The following is a 24,690-nucleotide window of genomic DNA, read 5'->3' on the forward strand; positions in this document are numbered from 1 at the left end:
ATAGAAATATTCAAAGTGGTAAACAAACTAGACATAAAATCATACTTTAACACCTTTTGGAAATATAGTAATCAGGGTTCGTATTCTACAACTGTCCAAAGTTTTAGCTTCCATTGATTAGATCTTTAAATGCCTTCTGGAACAGTCACGTTTTTAATTCTTCTAAAAAATATTTTTACATCAGGCACTAGCCGTAATTTCTCGGGCATGGCGTTCCATAAAATGGGTCCCGCTATAAAGGTAGCTCTTTCCTAGAAGCAGCTACTTGGCAGCATTATGCATGAACTGCTGTGATGGGCACCTCTCCGGAGTGGATGAAACTCCTATTAGCAACTGCAGGGCCCAAAAGGCAGCTGGTGGTGGGAGCTGCAAATGGGGGTTTAAAAGGGTGGAGGCAGTCCAATGCATTTGCCTCTTGCTGCTGCAACTCCCACCCACCCATCCTCCCTAGATTGGGAGGAGCCCTAAAATTTCTTCATACTGTCAACTGATTTACCATTGCTAAGTCAAGCCATACGTGCTCTTCTCATCCTTTCATTATGTACAGTGTTAACTGATTTTACTGTTGTTTGGCTGTGGACGGATGTTAATTTAATTTTTATATTGTAACTGAGTTACTTCTGATTGTTTGCTCATGTTTAATAGCTATCATGTCATTTCATTTACTGGATTGCTACAGTTATCTGATCAGTTTCATAAACTCTCATTACAGTGGCAGCTGTCAAGCAGGGGTAATCGAGCCTGGGCGAGGGTAAGGGGGGATGGCCCTGTTGGTTCACTGAAATGCGGGATCTGACAGCTGTCAGGCTGCTCACTGAGGATACCTCGCATGCAGCTGGGGTTTTATTGTGGCTAGGGCCCACTTGGCCCCCTGATGATGTCGCAGCCCAATCAAATCCCTGCTACTGTTGTGGCCCGGCAGCATTGCTCTGGGCATGGTGGATTGCTTGGTGATGCCTGAAAATGGACAGACTCCCTGAAAGGACCATGCTTATGGCATTCAGAGGATGAGCCATGGAATTCAAAGAGATTTGCTCCCCTCCCACCCCCCCACCCCCAGCACCACCTTGACTTTATTTCCCCTCCCCCCCTCTGAACTGTGGGGAAGAACGGGAAGGGTCTTTAGGAAGAGCTCAGGTACTTAAGTTAAGATTCTTTTCTTAGGTTATCTCATAAAGCTGCGGCCTTTAATTTTCCACACATCCAATGCATCTTTGTTTGTTTATTATGGGGCACAGTAATCAAAATGCACTAATGTGTGTTCATTCTTTAGTATATAGACCCTGTTAATCTCAATGGGGCCTATTCATTAACAACACGCATTAACACATTTTTATATATAGTCCCCTATGTTAAGTACACTTACTTATGTGTTGGAAATGAAGGGAGGCAGATTAGTCATAATTACCTGTGTTACTACACTGACACTACAACGATGGAGCTCCCTCATAACCGATGACACCAGAACTTGTTTTCCTGTATAGATTTTCATACCTCAAAACAAATTATGTCACAGGACAGTTTGTTCCTTTCTGAGAAAGAGGGATGTGTTAAGTGTAATTTTATTATAGTTGCAAAAATTATAAAAGAATTTTAAAAACTAATGGTGTACACAGCAAAAGGTTTTTTGAGTAAAATGCATAATACTTTTCCTTTTATACCCAGTTCAATGAGCAGTACAAAAGCCCAGAAAATTAGAAAAGCACATTGAGACCTTAAGTCTTCTAGGTACAAATAACTTTACATTTCTTATGATCATGCATAAGGTTTGATTCTTATTGCATCAAAAAATGCCAAAATGCCACAGACTGTAATTGTATGAACAGCGTCAAAATATATTACGGCAGGAATGTTTTCCTAAAGAAGCTGAGATCACATCACTACCATATAATTTTGCTGAGACATATCCATGTCTGCTTTCATTGAAAAATACAATAAAATACTTCTTGGCCATAATATATGTCAGTAGTTGGCAGAAACACAGCTGAAAGATTTTTTTTTACTGGTTTTCTTCATGATCTTCTCCATAATAAAGTTATAAAAATAGAAGTTTGCAAATACTTTTTGAGGGACAGTAATGACTTTGTTTACACTGTATTTCTAAGCAAGAAATATCCTTCTGGAATGACATAAACATTATACTCTGAAGAATGCTGGCTCAGTAGCTCTTAAACTCTTTATTGAATAACCATGAAAAAGAAACTCCAGACTGGATAAAAGCTCCCCATAACACCCCAAAAAGTATAAACACAGTGACCATTACAATGTTCCATACCACAGTAAGAGAATACTGTGCTGTATGATTTTACTGCAGCAAAGATGTTATTTTAAAAGACAATTTTAGGAAATAAAGGGTAAATTTTAAGAACCCAGCGCATGCAAAAACCGGGAGATGCATGCATGGCCGAGCCGTTTTCAAAATGCACTCGGCGCTCGCTTGGCCCGGCCACACGCATATCTCCAGGAACGCGCGGACGTACCGGGCTCTGTGAAAGGGGCAGGCCAGGGGCGAGGTCTGAGGGGGCGGTGGGCATGGACTGGTCAGGACAGCACGTGCCAGCCAGCTGGCCGGTGCGTGGAACTTACTTCATCTCTCAGATGACTTAAGTTCCAAAACAAAAGAAAAAAAAGGTAAGAATAGGGGTTTTAGGGGTCGGGGAGGAGAGGGGAAAAGGGAGGCAGAGTAAGTAGGGGAAAGAGAAAGTTCCCTCCCAGTCCACTCCTTAATTGGAGTGGACTGGGAGGAAAGTGGGCAAAGGCCCTATCGTGTCGCTGCGAGTGATTTAAAAAATCCCCCCCCCCCTGTGTGCGCAAGTGGGCACCTTCAGGTCCAAACTCCAGATGATGAACTGACCTGCTCACTATGTTTGGACCTGAGGAAGGGAGGATTAGCTCCTGAAAGCTAGTCAAGAAATGCTTTAAAAGGTAAATTTGAAGACCTGCACGCGGGCGTCCACGTGTGCACGGTTCCCGGCACAAGCGCATGGACATGCCGATTTTATAACATGCGCGCATGGCCACATGTGGTCTAAAAAATCCCCCCCCCCCCTTCGTGCACAAGTGGGCACCCGCATGTATGTGTGCGTGGGTAGTGGATTTTATAACATGCGCGAGTTGGCGCGCGCATGTTATAAAATCGGCGCGTCCATGCACTCGCACCGCAAACTGTGCGCACGTGGACGCCCGTGTGCGGGTCTTAAAACTTACCTTTAATGCATTTCTGGACTAGCTTTCACGAGCTATTACTCCCTTCCTCGGGCCCAAACATAGTAATTATATGGCAATTTGATGTGCCCATATGATGCGTTTACGGGACTCTTTTCTAAGTAGACAGAGGTCAGACCATCTTTGTGAGCATTTGCTCTAGAGACATATGACTTATTTAGCATTTTGTGCGGCAGCTTCAATTCATTTGACATAGAATTTTGTTCAAAGTAACTCGGTGGAGTCTAAAAAAACTAAAACAAAAACGTAAACATTTAGGGGCGGATTTTCAAAGGCCCGCGCGCGCCGGCGCGCCTATTTTGCATAGGCCGCCGGCGCGCGTAAAGCCCCGGGACGCGCATAAGTCCCGGGACTTTTGTAAGGGGGCGTGTCGGGGGCGTGTCAGGGGCGGGGCCTACTGACGCGGCGTTTCGGGGGCAGGCCGTGGCGTTTCGGGGGTGGGCCAGGGGGCGTGGCGCCGGCCCGGGGGCGTGGTCGAGGCCTCCGGACCAGCCCCCAGGACTGGAGGACGGAGCGGGGCTGCCGGCCGACACGCGCAAAGTTACGCCTGCTTCCAGCAGGCGTAACTTTGCCGACAAAGGTAAGGGGGGGTTTAGATAGGGCCGGGGGGGTGGGTTAGGGAGGGGAAGGTGCGGGGAGGGCGAAGGAAAGTTCCCTCCGAGGTCGCTCCGAAATCGGAGCGGCCTTGGAGGGAACGGAGGCAGGCTGTGCGGCTCGGCGCACGCAGGCTGGCGATTTTGCGCAGCCTTGCGCACGCTGACCCCAGATTTTATAAGATACGCGCGGCTACGCGCGTATCTTATAAAATCAGCTTGTACGTCTGTCAAACTCATCAAGTTGTAGGTCCTACAAATAAATACAACAGGCACTGCATATGTGGTTATTTTTACTGTGTATTATTTGAGACCAGTGATACCCCCTTCCTTTGACGTGTGTTTATAGCGTGTGAGGGTCCTGGAATATGTTGATGTTTAAGGGCTTATTTTTTGTGATTAAAGTTTTAACTTACCCATTGTTGTCAACATCGGATACTGCAACAGTGTACCCAAAGTAGGAAGCCATCTACAAATCAATCCAAATCATAAAATGTTAAAAATAAAAGTTGTTTAGATATTTTTTTGTTTTCTTCCTAACTCACTCTGACAGCAGACTGGACAAACTGAGATTTTCCTGCAAGTGGACTCAGGTCCACTGATCCAGGAATGAACCTCTTTTTTTAGCCTAGCTCCCTAAAGGGAAAATGGCCTTAGAAGATTACCATGCCTGTCTCCCCTACAAACATTTGAACTGTTCACCTAATTTTATTCAAATATGTACCAGAGATCGTATAATGCACAGTGACTTCAATTTCTCACAAGCCATTGAAGCCCCCCAACACTTAGAATCCATGTTTCTTTTTATTTCTTATAGGGAAAGAAGTCAATTTAGCTTAGCTACTGAAATCTCATGGAATAAGAGCACACTGTGTTAATGCCCTTGTATACGTCCTTGGTGAGGCCTCACCTGGAGTACTCTGTTCACTTCTGGAGCCCTTATCAAAAAAGGATAGAGAGAAGAGCAACCAAAATGGTTTGGGGTCTGTATCAGAAGATTTATGAAGAGAAGCTGAAGGATGTAAATATGTATATCCTAGAAGAGAGAAGGAGCAGGAGAGATATGATACAGACCTTCAGATTCCTGAAAGGTTTTAATGATGCATGATAGGGATGTGCAGAGGGACTGCATACGTTACATTTGGTATTCGTATTCGTGGGGGGGGGGCAGATACATTGCATTCGGCAAGGGGGGGCCCCGATCCGTTCATGTGTTCCATTCTTATTCGTTTCCCAGCTAAAATTTAATTAACTACAACCCCCCACCCTCCTGACCCCCCAAGACTTGCCAAAAGTCCCTGGTGGTCCAGCGGGGGTCCTGGAGCCATCTCCTGCACTCGGGCCATCGGCTGCCAGTAATCAAAATGGCGCCGATAGCCTTTGCCCTTACTATGTCACAGGGGAAATATTTATTCATGGAGAGGGTGATGTAAGCCTGGAATGCCCTTCTGGAAGAAGTGGTGAGGATGAAAACAGCAAACGAATTCAAAAGGTAATGGGGTAAACACTGCGGATCCCTAAAGGCTAGAGGTTGGAAAAGACAAGTGTGCATGGGGGTAACCTGCACAGAATGGCAGATACTATCCTTCTAAGACAGCATAGTGATCACTATCCTTAACAAATTAGCCTGGATGCTTTTGACATAACTACAACATCACTCTCTGCATCAAGGGCTGGAAGAAAAGAGGAACTGGATTCGGACGACAGGCAACACTGGGCCCCGACTCTTATAGTCTGGATTACTGATATGCAGGCATTAGGGAAAAAGTACAGTACTGCTTCTACGGCCAAGTCCAAAAGCAAAGCACATTCAAGCAGCATTGTATGAATTATCAAGAAGGCTGCTCACCCTGTAAAAATGTTGCTAGCAGTAATTTTGTTATGGGTTTGACAATTGCTTAGTTTTGATTGTAAATATCCTGCCTGCGCAAGTTATAAAATCGGGTGTACATATGAGCACGCCGGGTAGCGTGCACACATGTACGCCCACGCGCAACCTTTTAAAATCTACCCCTGTATGTTTATCTGTTACATATTTATTCAGTGAGCAATAAAAACAACTAAAAGAGAGTATGATAGAAATCAAACCCTAGGAAGTCAAACTAGCAAACTAACCCATAGGTCCATGATTACGCTATAAATATAGCAGAATGATGAGCCACGAAGAAAAAAGGGGCGGGGCGATAGTGTGCACCCAGCTGCATTGAGACGGTGTGTTTTTGCCTGCTGTGGTTGCGGTGCGGCGCACAATATCACCCCAATAGCGCCACCATAAAAGGTGGTGTTATTTTCATCACTACTGCCTGCGATAATGTCTAAAACATTATTGCACCCAGTGGTACCGGAAAAATATTTTTCCTAACCCCATCCTAACCCCTCCCCTCTCCCTCATTTAAATTTTAACATTGCGATGCAGTTGCGAGATAAGGCCCTAACGCACGTAATAAGGCCACATCGCGTTTTAAAGAATGACCCTGTAAGTTCATAGATTTACATAGTCATTAAGGGAGTAATTTTGTAACTGCCCGCACTGCAAGTACTTTTTATCCACAGAGTTTACTCCAGTTTTCTTTTTTTCTTTTTTTACATTTATATTTTTATTTGTTTAAACGTTTTAACAAGAATAACTTGCAATAGAAAAAAAATACTGCATCCAGAAATAATAATCATTTTTTAAAAAGAAACAGAAATACAAACACAGTAGAGAAAAAAATGTAACTGTGTCTTTTGATAGACCACTATAAAGGGGGGAGATCCAGGAAAACTCCCGAGCATGGAGTATATTTACATAGAAAAAAAGAAAACAGAAAACTATGGGGGTCATTTTACAAAACTGCAATAACTACCGCATTGTGAGTTGAAAATTTAAATGAGGGAAAGGGGAGGAGTTTGGGTGGGGTTTAGAAAATGTAGGGGCCTGTAGCACTGAGGGTGATACTGTATCACACATTAACGCCCCGCACTAGCGCCGGAAATAACCACCTGCTCACTATCCCCCCCCCCCTCGCCCCTTTTTTTCCCACGGCTCATCATTCCACTATATTTATAGCAGAATGATAAATCCTCCAGTATATTAGAGGCAAGCATCTTATCTTGATGACCCAATTCATCCCCTTTGCTATGATCTAATATTCCACTTAGCTCAAGACACATCCAGCTCTTTAGAATCCAGGAAAAATCTAAGTTGTGATGGCTCAAAAAAGCATACCTAACATTTTGCAGCATGAAAATATGACACACCAATTTTCAAAGGGACAGTATGTGCGCAGTTTCTCTTTGAAAATTATCCTATTAAAACTACCCACACACATTTACACCTGTTAATTTGTGCACAGATTTTTGGGGGGAAAATATACACACATACTTTTGAAAATGCAAAAGTATGTGCATACTTTCAAACCCTACCCATGAAAACACCTCTTTGAACTGTGGGTAAAAATATATGCAAACACAACTTATGTGCATAATTTTACCTGCATAACCACCAACACACAACTCATATAATCTGAAAACCAGATCCTGAAATTGGCAACTCCAGCCTTGGGATGTCATAAACAAGGTCTGGTTTTCAGATTATTCACCTTAAATGTGCATGAGGTATATATGTATGCACTGCCTCAATTGTGTGCAAATATATCTTAGACATATTCATTATGGATAACCTGAAAACCATACCTGTTTGTGGCACCCCAGGACCTATCCCTGCTCTAAGGTGTCAATAATACACAACACATGGCACAACTAGTCCTGCAGAAACATGCCCCTGGTAAGTAAGTATGCCATCTGTTGATCTTTTCTTGGAGATGATCTGCCATTACAGTAGTTTGTTAACTCAGATCACACATACAAACTGACATTTTCCACCCATTCTCTCCTCATCTCTAGGTAGCTTTTTCCACTAAAGTAGTAGAAGCTATAGATTCCTCGACTATTTTGTAGGTCTAACAAGTATTGCACAGATAAACCATTAAAGCATTTTTAATATTACCTGTTCACCAGTAAAATTCTGAATAAAGGTTAAATCCGTAGAATTAATGATGGAAACCTGATGACAGAAACAAACATATATAGTCATACCACTGAAAAGAAAGGCATGGAGTAGTTGTGTAGTATAGTTTTTTTTAATTCATATTGTTTTTATTATTAGTATAATATGGCTTATTCTCTTAGAAGAGAACGTCATGGAACAGAAACTATGAAATACCCTTCATGGCTCCTATCCTTTAAATCAGGGATGGCCAAGTCAAGTCCTCAAGAGCCACAAACAAGTCTGGTTTTCAGGATATCTATTATGAATATGCATGAGATAGATTTGCATACAATGGAGGCAGTGCATGCAAATCTATCTCATGTATATTCATTGTAAATATGCTCAAAACCAGGCCTGTTTGTGGCTCTTGAGGACCAGAGTTGGCCACCTCTGTTTTAAATCACAGACTATGAAAGACTCCTTAAGAGCATACATACAATATACTTTTACTTTCATACCTTTTGCACTTACATTTTTTAATCACTATAAATTTTGTAAAATATTACACGTTAGTCTGTTCAAACTTAAACATTAGATCAGTTATAAAATCGGTTGTGAACTTCAAATGTATTTAAACAATAATCTCATGGGAACAGGACATTTACTGGCACAATGATCAGTGACGGAGAATCCTTGAGGCTTTTAAAAGGGAATTGCATATTACAGTATCCTTTTACAAATATTTTAGAATTTATTATTCCACAACCATATAATGAGCCAGTAATAACTAAGTCTCATGAAAATGCTCCAAAACACAACAAAATTGCTGTGCTGCCACAGCTGCTGGCGGCAGCAGGAAGAAGTCAGCAATATTGATATCTCGGATTCCCCATCAGGCTCCAGTGTTTGCCAAATTAAAATTCCTTAAAAACATTAGCTCTAGTATAAACGTCAAAAATTAACTAAATGATGTTTTTAAAGATCTGCACACCAGCTAAATGTAATCAGATTTCAGGCTTCTGTTAATCACAGGGACAACATCCTGGTATGACGTGTCTCGTGTCAGCTTCCTCTTTCCCCATTGCTACTATTACTGCACATGCAAAACGGAAATGGAATGTATTGTGTTTCAACATGGGGATGATACTGGTGCTATTGACAGTCCTCTGAACAGGGTGAAGTGCCTGACATGCATTACTCTGCCTACACAGTGTCCTATGTATATATTTACTATGCTGTCACCCTGTGCTATCTTATGAAAATTGCTTAGCTTAAAGTCTCTGCAGGATGTGGAGCTCTCTTTTTATCTTATTGGATATTATTTGCTGAATTCTTATTGGTTCTGTTCTTGTTTGCTCTCTCTATCTCTGTCTCTGTTCTCTCTCTCTTCTTATTGGTCCCTTGACTCAAAGCAGTCTGGGACTGTCTAATATCCTGCTGAGGTTTCATTTAGAAGCAGGCTAATGTAAGGTGACAGTTCTCCTACATCCTCTTCAAGCTCCAAGTAAACTATAATTCTCTCTCTCTACATCTATTTCCCATCCGCTGCTAGTCTACCCTATTTACTAGTAGCCACAATGTCTACTACAGCTGCAGCTTTGCTGAGCTCCAGAGAGTCATAAAAGCTGAACCAGACTGCTGCCTATACAGCTACTCGTCTTGCATGGAAGTCACTGTGAGTGTGGAACTGGGTTTTTTTTTTCATTCTAATAAGCATTGTTTGGCATTTAAGAACCGAGTTCTCTTACTTGAAGTTGGGAAAGATAAGGTTTAACTGACTGTCTAGGAATTCAAACTAGAGAGTGAACTCCAAGGGCAGGACATGCATCAGCCTTTTAAAATCATCAATTTTCAGCTGATTTTAGACATTATCAATCAATAACTTTTAAAAAGGCTTCCAATCGCTACATATATCAAAAAAGATACTTCAACAGGAAGTGTCTCTTTAACTCTGTGATGAAGTAACACAACAGGGCTACCACTGGGAATTGGAACTATTCACAGATAGGTTTTCCTATGTTGTATCTGAATGCTATGTTAATTGCAAATTTCGATTCGATTGTAAGCTGTTATAATGCCTCTGTTCATTTAAATTTATTGAAATCTGCCTTGAGACCAACTTTGGGAAAAGGGGAACATCAAATGTTCATAAATAAATAATAATAAATAAATAAATAGAAATGACAGCAGTTGCCCTTCCATCTGTCACATCCTCAATCGATCACTTAAACCACTGCGAATGTCCCCTCTTCCTTCAAACATTCTGGGGTTTTTTTGTTGTTGTTTTCAAATCTAGTTTAAAAACTCACATTTTGGAAGCTGCTTTTAAATCCTAAGTACTTCACTACAATATATACACTTCCCACAGACTTTTGTTTGTCATGTATGTCCATCTTGATTAGCTTGTAAGCTCCATGGAGCAGGGATTGTCTCTTAAGTGTATCTGTACAGAGATGCTTATGTCTAGCATTGTGTTCTAAATGATAAAACAGTAGTAGTAGCAGCTAGTGCGCTCTCCAAAAGGGACAGTTGCTATTATAATTGCTTTGAAATGCTGAGGTTTGCAGGTAAATTCATGATGTTCAAAATGATGGAACTATCAGATCAAATCATCCTGGTGAATCTTTGGAGTCTTTTTCAATTATTCAGGAAACATCTGGTGAATTATTTTAGGAACACTTACGACCGGATTCATCAAGACTTTTTTCCCATTCTGTGTCTATGGGAAAAAGACCTTGATGAATCAGACCTTAGGGAGGATAATTGTGAAAGATATTTCCGCAGGTAAAGTGGTGCTTTATCTGTGGAAATGGCTTGTTATAAAACTGCCTGCCTGATATGCGATTAAAATTTACATGCATGTATCATGGACTGAGTTCAAGGCATTCCTGAGAGAGAAGTTGGGGAAGGGTTTGAATTTATACTCGTAAAGGTGAATTTTAAAAGCCCAATACATGCAAAAACTGGGAGGTATGTGACGATGTCGGGCCAGCATGTGCCAAGCAGATTTTAAAACGTCACCCAGGTATGCACATATCTCCTGCTGCGCACACAAATAAAAAGTTCCAAAAAAGGGCGGGGCATGGGCATGGTTTGGGTGGGACATGGGTGTTCCCGGATACAATTTAAAATTAGTGTGTAAATACTTCAGGAAGTTTTACTTGCACATCCTTGAAAATGCAAGGATGTGCAAGACAGGCACACACCGGGATTTCCTGCTACATAACTTTATTTCTGCTATGGAGGACATGTAAGTAATAAAATAAAGATGAATAAATAGATCCACGGGGGCTTAAGGGTCGGGCCTAACAGGGGAGAAGGGAGGCTTTTAAAATAGGGGGGTTTGGAGGTCCTACCCTTACCTGGGTGGGAATGAACTGGAAAAACTGGTAATAGCTTTGGCGCATGTGTCTATTAAAATCCCCCCCACTTATGAAGTAGAAGTGGCATTTCAGCTCATGGGCAGCTTCCACTTAAAATTGTGCACACGTGTGCATGTTCAGGCTATTATATAACATGCATACATATAAGCACACATGTTATAAAATGGCTGCATCCCTAGGCATGGTCCGAAGAAAGCATTCACAAGCGCGCCTGTTTAAAAATTACCGTCATACTTTTGCATTTTCAAGGATGTGCAAGTAAAACTTCCTGAAGTATTTCTGCACACACTTTATCATGTTTAATTCTGTGTAGCTAGGTTCAATAGGATAATTTCCTAAAGGGAAAGTACATGCATACTTTCCCTTTGAAAACTGGTGTAACTTATGCACCTATTTATATAGAAACATAGAAATGTGATGCAGAAACAGACCATACGGCCTATCCATACCCACTAATTCAGCTTACAATACTTATTACTTTCCTAGAGATCCCCTGTGTTTATCCCATGCTGTCTTGAATTTAGATACCGTCTTTGTCTCCACCACTTGCAGGAGGAAGCTGTTGCTCGCATCCTCTCTGTAAAGAAATATTTCCTTATATTACTCCTGTCTACCCACTTTCACCATTATCCCATGATCCCCCTCATCTTAGAGCCTGCTTTCATTTGAAAGAGGCTCACCTCCTATGCATGGAATCCATGGAGATATTTAAATTTCTCTATCATATCTCTCCTGCCTTTCCTCTATGGTATAACATGTTTAGATCTTTAAGTCTGTCCCCATATACTTTAGAACAAAGACCACTGACCATTTTATTAGCCAACTCCAACTAGTTCATATCCTTTTGAAGATTCAGTCTACAAAAATGCACAAAATATTCCAAATGATGTCTCACCAGGGACCTATACAGGGGTAATATCACCTCACTTTTTCTGCTGTCCAGTCCTCTCCCTATGCAACCAAGCATCTTTTCTGGCTTTTTGCAGTCAATTTATCCACTTCTTTGGCCACTTTAAGATCATCAGATACAATCATCCGAAGATCCTGCTCTTCTTTCATGTAAAGAATTTCACCCCCTATACTGTACCTCTCCCTTAGGTTTCTGCAGCCTAACAGGGTAACTTAAAACATGCACAAGAATCCCCACATACGCAAGTATATGGACTTGCATGCACACATATTTATAGCATGCACACAAATACACACGCACTATATAAAATATGAATAAATATTAGAAATGTGTATAGTCTGAACCTTTTGGTTCGGGCTTTGTTTTGGCCCGCCACAGGAAATTTAGTTTTTCCCAGAGTTCGGGCTTTTGTTTTTCGTGGGACCTGAAATTTTGGGCTAGTGCGCACTAACAGAGTTAGTGCACCCTAACTCCAGTTAGCGTGCACTAACTCCTGTTAGTGTGCGTTAACATTTTAACGTTAGCACGCACTAATGGGAGTTAGAGCGCACTAACCCAAAAACCAAAATTTTCTGAAATTTCAGGAAAAATTCCTTCAGTTTCAGGGTCCCCGAACCAGGATGAATTAGGAAATTTCATTGAAATTTCCTAATTCGGCAAAAACGATTGCACATCCCCTAATAAATATACCCAGCGCCTGTTAATATATCAAAAAATAAGCAGCATGTATTTTAAACATACCTGCATATATATGAAAAATAAGCGGCATATTTTAAATATATCTGCATAAATATTGACTTATCTGGCTATGTAAGAGCTCTTCATGTTGAATGTGATAGAGTAATACAGGAAATGTTTTTATTGCAAATGCTGGGTGAGAGAAAGAGCCTCTGTAGAGGCTCACATATAATTTGATTGTTTATATTACTGTAAAAGGGGGCGTTAGTAACTTGGAGCAAAGTTTGGGGGTTGGGATAGGTTTTGGGGGGGTAGTTTGACGTACACAGTCAAGGGTATGAACAGCACAGTTGACATCAGTGAAGATTTTCTGTCATTTGGAGTCATGAAAGGTAAAAGAAGAGTAGATTTGTACAATGTTCTCTCTACCTAGCTTAATGCACTCTCTACCTAGCTGCAACCAAGCTAGGCAAAGAGTACATTGTACAAATCTACTTTTCTTTTACCTTTCATCACGCCAAATTGTTGCATGTGCCGGCTGCAGCAGGCCCTTGGCCAGGCCTTCTTACCCCCTTCCTCCTGTTCCAGCGTCTGGCTCCACTTCCCTTGAGGCTGTGGGCCGCCGCCTTCGACCTCGTGCCACCTCCAGTGCTCCTGTCTCCACGGTGGACACCTGAGCTCCGTGATGGGCCTCTCCACGTGGTCTGCGAATAGATGCCGCCGTCCCGCGGTGCGCTCCTCACTAGATGCACGCGCATGCATCTCCTTTCCTTTTAAAGGGGACGCGGTGTGAAACCAATCCACGGCCCGGATGATGGCGTCACTGGGCTCCAGTATATAAGGCCGGTCCCAGCCTCAGTTAGTTGCCTTTGCAACAGGTCTCCACACTGGATGTATACTTCGTTGCCTCCTCTGGTGATTCCTTCATGTTCCTGGTTCCTGTTCCTTCCATGTTCACGATCCTGGGCTCATTACTTCTCCTTGTTCCTGCACGTTCTGTTTGCTCTACTTGATTTACGGCCTGATTCCTGAACCCGACCTCTGCTTTGCCTGAACACGCCATTGATCTTCTCCTGGACCCAACCTCTACTTTGCCTGACCACGCCATTGATCATGTCCCGGACGTGACCTTGCCTTGCCACCGCTTCTTGCTTGCTGCCTGCCCTGACTTCAGCCTGTTCTACGACACCTCTACTGTCTCTACTCTGGACTTGGCCTTTCAGGCTTTGGCCTGCTTTTACCTGGGCGCCCCCTGCCTGACTCTCGTTCCTTTTGGCGCCCGGGTCACCGGAACTCCGCCTCATCCAGAACAGACTCTCCATTACTTCCGTTGCTTGTCCCTGGCTGACCTCCTCCTCATTTTCCACAAGATCTCGGACAGAGGCCCACCTAACTCCAGCCAGTCCCAGCACCCAAGGGCTCAACCCGCGGAAAACGAGGGCTGGTATTGGTGAAGCTCCAGCTGGCCTCCATCAGTCAGCTAGCTCTGCCAGCTCTGCCTTGCTTCAGTGGTGACTTCAAGCTCTGCAAAGGGTTTATTAACCAATGCTATAAGCAGTTTGCTCTGCAGCCATCCATCTTCCAAGATGAAATCACGAAGGTCACCTTTATCCTGTCTCGATTGGAGGGGAAGGCATTGGCCTGGGCCTCGCCCCTATGGGAGCACTCAGATTCACTCCTACAAAAACTATCTCGTTTTGTGACCGACTTCTGTCGAACTTTTGACGACCTAGGGCGGCACACTGTGGCAAGTGCTAACCTTCTTCATTTGCAGAAAGGTCAATGAAGCCTGCTTGATTATTCTATAGAATTTCGGACACTAGCTACAGAGCTTTCTTGGCAAGAAAATTGCCTTCGAGCCACCTACCTGGACGGACTATCTTCTCAGCTAAAAGATGAACTGGCAGCTCGTGAGCTCCCATTGTCACTCGAGGACCTTATTGACCTGACTGGCCAAATTGACCATCTCCTCCAAGAGTGCCATCGGGAGAATCGTATGCCCAGGAGGTCCACATTGGAATGCTCCCACTCACCACCTACCACCAGCCCTGCCACCGGCGGGACTCCCTCTTTGGCTAAAGTGGAAGAACCCATGCAGTTGGGCTGTGGGCGTCTATCCCCAGAAGAGCACCTCCGGCGGAGGCAATCAGGCTTACGTCTATATTGTGGAGTATCAGGCCATCGTCTCCAGACCTGCTCAGACAGTCCAGGAAACTGCCGAGCTTAAGTTCAGTAGGGATCCTGAACTTGGGTGCTACCTCTCCGGCCCCTCAGTTATCCTTACCAGTTACGTTAAACTGGGACTCCCGGTCTTTCCCTGTCCTTGCTCTGATAGATTCCGGAGCAGGGGGAAATTTTATTCTCAAGGACCTAGGTCAGCTTTTGGAAACCTCCTTGTGTATTGCATCTATTTATGGTGAGCTGTTACCCGGCCAGATCTCCTTGACTACAGAGCCAGTTCGTCTTCTCACTGGCGCACTTCATGTTGAAGAAATTGAATTTCTCGTCCCAGAAAAATCGATTCATCCGGTAGTCCTGGGACTACCTTGGCTCCAACATCACTCTCCCCAGCTGATTGAATGGAGTCCAGCCTGTTATCAGACTTGTTTGAAAAACAACACCTGCTAAAGTTGCTCTAGTGACCACTTCCTCTGGCATTCCAGCTCCTTACGCAGACTTTGAAGATGTCTTCTCAAAGCAGAAGGCTGCTATCCTTCTGCCTCTTCGAAGGTTCGATTGTCCAATCAAGCTTTTGCCTGGAAGCACACCCCCTCGAGGGTGAACCTATCCTCTGTCACAGCTGGAGACCCAAGCCATGATGGAGTATATCCGAGAGAACCTGGCTAAAGGGTTCATTCGACCATCAACTTCTCCCGCTGGGCGGGATTTTTCTTCGTCACGAAGAAAGATGGATCCTTAAGGCCATGTATTGACTACTGTGGCTTAAATGCCATCACTCGAAAAGACAAGTGCCTCTGAAATCTGAACTGTTTGACCGCCTTCAAGGGGCCTCCATCTTTACTAAATTAAACCTACGCAGAGCCTACAACTTGGTACGAATAAGCTCTGAAGATATCTGGAAAAAGGCCTTTAATACCAGAGATGGGCATTACGAATACCTGGTAATGCCCTTCGGCCTTTGTAATGCCCCAGCTGTATTTCAACGAATGATCAACGAGAGCTTCCAAGATCTTTTGTATGTCAAGGTAGTGGCGTACCTTGATGATATTCTTATCTTTTGAAAGGAACTCACTATGCACCATGCAGATCTTCGAACAGTCCTCCAATGTCTCTGTGAGAGCCATCTTTTCGCAAAGTTGGACAAGTGCCTCTTTGAACAATCCAGTCTGTCTTTTCTGGGACATATTATCTCACAAAAAGGGTTTTCCATGGACCCAGAAAAGGGAATCCAAGACTGGCCTTGGCCTGTGGGCCTCCGAGCCTTGCAATGGTTTCTCAGATTTACAAATTACTACTGCCATTTCATTTCGAACTATTCAACTCTGGCGGCCCCCCTCACAACCAAGACCCATAAGGGCCGAGACACTCGGAATTGAACTCCGGAAACCCTTACAGCCTTTTAGCGCCTTAAAGATGCCTTCCTCTCTGGACCATGCCTTCGTCACCCAGACCCAAACAGCCCCTTCCTGGTTGAAGTGGACACCTCTGCTTCTTTTCTCATAAGTTCTCTCCTGCAGAACAGAATTACAGTATTGGGGACTGAAAATTACTCGCAATCAAGCTGGCCTTGGAGGAATGGTGCCCTTGGTTAGAGGGTGCCCAGCATAACTTCACAAATCTCACCAATCACAAAAACCTTGAATATCTGAAACATGCCCAGCATCTCAATGCTCGTCAAGTTTGCGCGAATGTGTTAGAATGGAAGTGAAACGTGGACCTGGACTGGCGAAATGATTAGTGTAGCGTGTGTTAGTGTGAGGTGTAACAGATGGCGCTTACGTCCAGCAGATGTTGCTGTTTTCTTGAAAACATTTTTATACCTATTTTACCTGTCACAGGTGTGACATATCTGTAATGTAAGTACAGAAGAACCTTCCTGTATGCGAAATGAAGGTTGTGTCCAAATTTGAAAGCAATCGGTTCAGTGGTTTCTGAGATTAGCGATTTTGTCCAAACTATTTAACATTTTTATTTATATAGATTTGAATTAAAAAAAACTTACACATATAAAACTGATTATGGGACCTCACAGTAGATACACAAGCCCCAAATCAGCAAATCTGATCTTCCAATTCAAGAGTCAATATGCAAGTTACAAAGCACATGCTACTTGATTTTATTTATTTTTTATTTATTTATTTTGACATGTATATGCCATGAATTCAAGGGTCTAGGGAGATCACAAGGAACTAATATACATAATTTTGACAATCACAGAAATAACAAAATAAAATAACTAATAAATGGTTAAAAAACAAACATTATCCATAAAACAATCAGGAACATTTTAAAACTCTTGAAGGGAGGCAACAAATCAAATACTTCCTTAAACAGTTGTGCTTTGAGAAGCTTTCTAAATGTTTTAATGTTACTTTTCTTGCGGATTGTTACCACTTTAAGCCCATAACTCGAAGTGTGGACTTTGGGGTCCTGCAAGGGGACACGAGCCCAGCATGATGAGCTCCTGATGTGCTCCTGATGTGCAAGCTTTTTAATATTATGCACTTGATAGATTTAAGGGAACCCATCTCTTTGCTATAGGGAACGGTTGGGGATCAATTCAGTTTTTTTGAGTGTCCTCCAAGTCAGTGATTCTCAACCTTTTTCCCATCCTGACACACCTGACAGACCACACTCACATGTGTGACATACTGCTCATTACAATTCATGGTGGAAATAAAAAATAAAGGTCCAGTATTATTTTTATTGTTAAGAATGACACAAGGGAAAGACAAGTACTCTGTCTGAATAGAAATTGCATAAATAGTAAACATCCCATACCAAAACACCAATTTCCAGCACTTAAACAGTAACCACCTTAGGAGAGATTCAAGATGGCCGCACACTAAGGGTTGCTGCTCCATTGATTCCCCTCTTGCCTTCAATATTTTTTGCTTAATAAAATTCTTATCTCTTTTCAATATGGGTAAGAGGAAGGGCAAGGTTAGCGCATTCCCGTATACATCGGAAGACCCGTCTTCAGCCGGATGGATAAACATTTTCTCCAGAGCCAAGATCTTCTCCTTGGCTCCATTGAAGTGCCTTTGGGCAGCCCATCAATAAGTAGTCTGTCACCGCCAGTCTCAGACTTCGAATCATCCCTAACTCCGGAGCAGCGCTGAGTTCCTCCTCAACCTGCTCAACATGCCCTCCTCAAGTGGCGCTGACGTGATTGCTCTGCTCTCATCGCGCCTTGATGATATCACACTGCCGATTGTTTCGGTGTCAGGAGGAGGCAAGCCATGGAGCTGGTAGTCACTCTGCTGGGGGAGCTGAATTCCTGCCTGTTTCTTCTTCTTCTGCTCTTTCAATGGCTGGGACTATTTTCACAGAGTTAACTTTTACACCTCTGGTTAAATCCCCCAACATTACACTGGACATAATCTGGGAAGCTATAGCTAATCTTTCTAATCAGGTTTCCCAGTTTGTTTTACAACAGCGTGAGCTGTCTAATTTATTCCAAGCTTCTCAGGCTCAGCTACTTGAAATTAAATCGCAAGTGAACACTTGGGAGACCAAAGGGGTGCCTTGCAAAATTCTGTAGATACTATCTCAGTTGGTCATCTGTTCCTGCAGAATAAGATGGAAAATCTGGGAAATGTACATCGTTGAAATATCAGGCTCATCAATTTTCCTAAAAAAAGGCTTATTACTCCTGTGGAAATGTTACGCAGATATTTCATGGAAATTTTATCTATCAAGGAAGGTTTGCTTCCACCTATTTCCAAAGCCTATTATCTTCCTGCGAATTTGAAAGTTCCTCAACCAAGTGATACTCCTGCTGATGCTGGCCTTGTTGATTCTTCTCATCTTTCTTCTTTTCTTGAAAGTTCAATGGATGAAGCTGTTGTGCCTTTTACCTTACTTGTCACCTTTGTCTTGCACTCTGACTGGGACTTTATTTTGAAATTGTCTTTTCATAAGAGAGATATTGCTTTTTTAGGGTTTAAGATTTGTATGTTCCCAGATGTGTCCAAAGTAATCCAGACTAAGAGGAAACAATTTCTGTTGATGCGTCCTGCTGTCTTGAATTTGGGGGCTTTTTTCTGGCTTTGTTGTTCCTTGTTAATGTGTTATTAAGTTCCAGGGGGTTAAATATGTCTTTTTTGATCTTTCCCAGCTACATGTTTTCCTTAGTGATAAAATCAGATAGTATATCGTACCCTCAAATTCTAGCCCGTAACTCCTGTGATTTTCTGGCGCTCTTTACATTTGAAGATTCTTGCCCTTAGGAATGCTTGGCTTTTTTCCTTGCAATTTTTTCTCTCTTCTCTTGTTTGCATTTGGATGTCTCCTTATTTGTGGTCTGATAGTGTACTATTGAGATCTTATATTTCCTATTATGTTATTTCCTTATTTTGTTTAATCGGATCTCTATTGTACCATTTCTTGTCAAGTTGTATTAACTTGTTAACAGATTTAAAAATGATAAATAAGGAATTAAAAAAAAAACCCAATAAGCACCTTACCTAAGAAAAGGCAACATTGAAAATATCACACCAGGCCTTAAAAACCTATTAGGAAAACAGATCAAGCTAGGCTGCTATAGAGCCCTACACACAAACTACACACCAGCAGAATCCTCACCTCAGTCACATGTGCAGACCCTCACCTAACAAAGAATAAGAGACCATAAAGCATAACTAGAAACATGCAGACAAAAACCTGAACTGGAAACTGCAACAAGACAGAGAGACTGTATGCAGTGTAACAAAGGAAAAAGAGAAACTTCACCAGTCCTCAAAAACAAATCAAGAAATATAAAATCAATATCAGTAAAACCATACTAACAAAATAACATATTTCAAATAGCTGATGAATGGAATATCCAATCATTAAAAACTCATATAAGAAATTTCTAGATACCAATAAATATTTAAAAATAGCAGACACAAACCCTATAATGAAAAATAAGAATAAAAAAATGCTTTGTTCTGCTACCTGGGAACGTTTGATATCCAGGTGCCCTGAGACTGTTTTGAATTCACAGGAGGAGGGATGGTTTGCCTTGCAACTTTCTCCTCTCTCTGCACACACAAGCTCTCTCTCTCTCACACACTCTCTCTCTCACTGGCTCTCAAATCACTAACACATATACACATACTTTTTCTCTCTCACTTATATAAGCTCTTAATCACACATTTCATACACCTGCTTGTCTGTCTTTTTCACCCTTACACACACACACAGGCTTTCAGTCACACACTTACATTATAAGCTGTCTCTTTCTCTAACACTTATAGACTCTCATTCACACAGTTACACACATGTTCTCTCTTTCTCTCACTTATACACAGACTCTCAATCACATACTCACATGCCTTCCTCACCTACATCGGCTCTCAATCACACAGACACAACCATGCTCTCTCTCTTGGACACACACGGGTTCTTAATCAAACATAGACATAATCTCTCTCACACATACAGATTCTCAATCATACACTCACATCCATGCTATCTCTCTTACACACAAAAGATCTCAATCACTTACACATCCTCTCACACAAACAGGTTTACAATCACACACTTACACATACAGGCTGTCAATCACTCACTTACATACACGCTTTCTCTCTCTCTCACACACACACCACACACACACACACACACACACACACAGGATCTCAAATACATATGTTTGCTCACTCACTCTCTCTACCTCCACCGAACCAGCAACAGCAGAAGCCTCCTCCACTTCCAGTCCTTGCAGCCTCGAGAAAGAAATCCCCTCGGGGGCTGATACTGCTCCTCTGCCATGCTGCTCTTCTTCAGGCCGCGCCTCTCTTCTTCAGGCCGATGCTGCATTCACTAGCATGGTCTCTTCTTCCTGCACTTGTAGCCACTGCATACCACTTCTTCTTTCTGGGCAGTGGGGGTTGGGAAGAAGAGACCATGTTGGTGCCACTGGACTCCAGCTCTCCTGCCACATTTCCACCAGGGCTATCAGCATTTTAATCCCAGGCAGTGGATGAGTTCCTATTCGCTGGGGCAGGGGGGCAGCTGGGTTAGCAGGGGACCGGGAAGAGTGTGGAAACATACCTGCATGTGTTGGCGAGCTCACTGGTGTTTTGCGATACACAATCGGTTTGAAGAACCACTGCTCTAAATGTGATGGGTATGTTTGAAAAACAGGTTATAGGTTGTACTTGAGAGAGAGTGGATCTTTAAGGAGCTGGACCACTGTAATGCTGGAATAGGATACTGTGATGCAGAAGGGTCTTAATATTATTAATGAATATTAACCAAAATTACAACAATACATAGAACTGGCAGAAGAAACCCAAGCAACAGATCTAGAATATTTTGCTGAAGGGGTTGCATACTTAAATGGAGAAAACATTCTAATTCTTTTTCTGCCTCTCAATTTTTATCATCTTCATTCAGATGAAACTACTATAGAAAGTGCACAACCATGTACATTCCATTGATTATCTTCTGTTAAATCAAAAGCAGCTTTAGATCAGGAGATATTTTAGCAATGTTTTGTGCCAGTTATCCAGTCAATCGAGTTTCCATTATTGAGGCATTATACCATTTTTTCTATACTTTTTCAAGTATCTAGAGAATGTACATTGAAAAGAGCAGACATATCCACATAAGGTAGAGAGGCTGCAACTGGGGCAGTCTTCGTCTCTGGATCCCAGAGGTTGAAACTCTTCATCTTGGAGAAGAGAGGCAGAGGGAGATATGCTAGAGTCTATAAAATAATGAGTGGATTGTACGAGTAAATGATAAACAACAGCTGTTTACTCTTTCGAAAAGCACAAGACCAGGGGACACACAATGAAGTTACTGGGTAATACCTTTAAAATTAATAAGCAGAATATATTTTATACTCAACACATAATTAAGCTCTGGAATTGTTGCCAGAGGATGTGGGTGAAAGCTATTAGTATGCTGCGTTTTAAAAAGGTTTGGACAAGTTTCTGGAGGAAACGTCCTTTAACTATTATTAGGCAGAGTTGAAGAAATTCACTGCTTATTCTTGGGATAAGCAGCTTGGAATCTATCTACCCCTTGGGATCCTGCCAGGTACTTGTGACCTGGCTTGGACACTGTTGGAAACGGATACTGGGCTTTATTGACCCTTGGTCTGACCCTTGGTCTGACCCAGTATGGCATGTTTCTTATGTTCTTATGAATGTAGCTTTGGGGTATGGGAGGAGGCCTGGGGGGGTGGATTGGCAATCGCAATTGTTTAAGTGCAGGTTAGTCTGTCTATCAACTCTTCTTTCTTGAACAGTTGGTGTGATTATAAGTCAAGTACAGAAGGGGGGTTGGGGTAGGGAGAGGAGTGGGGTGGGGGTGGGTAGGCAATAAAATATGCTAAAGGGGAGGAGGCTAGTTGCACCTCTCATAGCTGTAAATAAAGGAGATAAATAATGTAGAATATATTGATGTTGGAAGAAGGGATCTAGGCTGCCTTAGAGGCCTCATCTATAGTACATCTATCTAAATTTTTATTGCTATTAGCCAAAACAAATGACAGCCACAACCACCCTCCCCTCATGACACACACATACATGCACACACAAAATCATCAAAAATTACAAAACCATACTGGCACAAGTATCACATTGTGCTAGTCCTAGAGAAAACTACCAAACTTGTTATATAACTTGTATTTGGTTAGCTTTGTTTTCTTGCAGGATAAAGATTATGTTATGAAGTCCTTTTTTAGGAATAGGTCTGTGTTGTTCCATGGGCACAAAGTGTGGATATTTCCAGATGTTTCCAGGTCTACCCAGGAATGCAGGAAGAAATGTTTGTATTGTAATGTATTCCTTGTTTTGAATGGTGTTAAATTTCTTTCTTTGAACTCTCTCAATTTTTTTCTTCTTAGATTCTAAGAAAGAGTAGAATCTTTGGTTTATTGGTGGGATAAGGTATATCTCTCATATTTTTATTACTGCTGTCATTTTTCATGCTGTTTTCTATTTATTTCCTTTAATTATGCTCAGATTCTTATTTAGATCTCCCTCTGTTGTGGTCTCTAGGCAAGCAGTTCTATTAACTTTTTTGTCTTTTGTTTCTTTTTTCATACAATTTGCTGTTCTGCTTGTATTGCTGTAACAAGTTTATCCTTGTTTATGGTTGGGGTTTTTTTGGGTGGGGGAATTGATAAATAAAAAGTAAAAAAACATGCAAACTGTGGGGTAGATTTTCAAAGGGGTACGCGTGTAAGATACACGCGTACCCCCCGAAAACCTACCCCAAACCCCCCCTGCGCGTGCCGATCCTATTTTGTATAGGCTCGGCGGCGCGCGCAAGCCCCGGGACGCACGTAAGTCCCGGGGCTTGCATGGAGGGGTGTGTCGGGGGCGTGCCGGGAGTGACATGGCGTTTCAGGGGTGTGCCGCAAGTGATGCGGCGTTTCGGGGGTGGCGCCATGGGCGTGGTTTCGGCCCAGGGGCGTGGCCGCGGCCTCCGGACCAGCCCCCGGACCGGAACATGGAGCGCGGCAGCCGGCCCGGCGCGCGCAAAGTTACGCCTGCTTCCAGCAGGCGTAACTTTGCCGACAAAGGTAGGGGGGGGTTTAGATAGGGCCGGGGGGTGGGTTAGGTAGGGGAAGGGAAGGGAAGGTGCGGGGGGGGTGGAAGGAAAGTTCCCTCTGAGGCCGCTCCAATTTCGGAGTGGCCGCGGAGGGAACGGAGGCAGGCTGCGCAGCTCGGCATGCGCAGGCTGCCGATTTTGGGCAGCCTTGCGCGCGCCGACCCCGGATTTTAATGGATATGCGCAGCTACGCCACAGCGTGTAGTATCAAAATAGACATTTCCTTTCATTCCAAGAAGAAATTATCACTAGTACAATCCATTTGTTCTGATGAACACATTCAACGTGGTCACTTGGTTTCTGAATGTGGGAGGTCTTCTTGTTGGAAACGCTAATGGTCATGAGTGTGACTAGGTATGCACAATTTTATAAATTATGAGTTTTCTTCATTCTAGGCAATGTTAAAATTTATTGATAAAGGCACAGGATAAATAAATTACAAGAGAAATTTTAACTAACATCATTACAGCACAGAAAGAGCCAATTAATTCTAAATGTAAAGAGATGCAACTTAAAAAACTTTATCATAGTTACATAGCTAATGTTAAAGTTTGCAAAATGGGTATATTTATATTAAAACTATGTAGTAAATGTAAGATAAAGGGTTATTCTCTAGTGCATTTTTTTTTTTTGTTATGCAACAAGGTATTTAATTTCTGAGAGAATGTAATGGGAACTCTTAAACAAGTAATATCTTCTCATTTATCATATTAAGGGATTATGCTACTGCTCGGGTATATAGAGCAATTCAAAACCTTATCGAAAGGAATTTTAAAAAGTTTATACAAATAGCTTTGCTACTGGCTAAACACTGTGCAATAATTCATTGGGCCAATGAAGTACCACTATTTCTTACTTTATGGCTGTAACAGATGACAAATTGGATGCAATAAGGAAGATTAGACAACATGTTAGAACACAGAAAAGCATCGAAAGACTGTATTGCCTTAGAAGAAATTTTATAATATAATCCCATAAAATGTTAAGGAATCATTAATAGAAGTAAATTGCTTTGAAGTGATACTAAACAATGCTTCTTAAAAGTGATTTTGGTTCTGAATGATGTGAATACATGTATAAGTGTGAAGACAATAATTTAAAAATCCATACAACTGATATAACCAAAGAAAATGGGAAGAAACAGCATCCTCAAGAGCTATTGGTGCTGCTCACATTGAGGAGCTGTAACGTTTC

At 42.4% G+C, this 24,690-nt stretch overlaps 1 protein-coding gene across 1 annotated transcript in view; it reads right to left on the bottom strand.

The window, feature by feature from the left end:
- Positions 1–24,690, bottom strand: part of ITGA8 (integrin subunit alpha 8) — a 560,404-nt gene that overhangs the window by 391,696 nt on the left and 144,018 nt on the right. The window contains exons 10-11 of the mRNA XM_029588821.1: positions 7,807–7,863; positions 4,235–4,287 (exon numbers count right to left, since the gene is read on the bottom strand). Of these exons, the coding sequence (XP_029444681.1) occupies positions 4,235–4,287; positions 7,807–7,863 (110 nt within the window). The remainder of the gene's footprint in view (positions 1–4,234; positions 4,288–7,806; positions 7,864–24,690) is intronic.

Source organism: Rhinatrema bivittatum, chromosome 2, assembly GCF_901001135.1.
Source record: "Rhinatrema bivittatum chromosome 2, aRhiBiv1.1, whole genome shotgun sequence".
NCBI classification, from domain to species: domain Eukaryota; kingdom Metazoa; phylum Chordata; class Amphibia; order Gymnophiona; family Rhinatrematidae; genus Rhinatrema; species Rhinatrema bivittatum.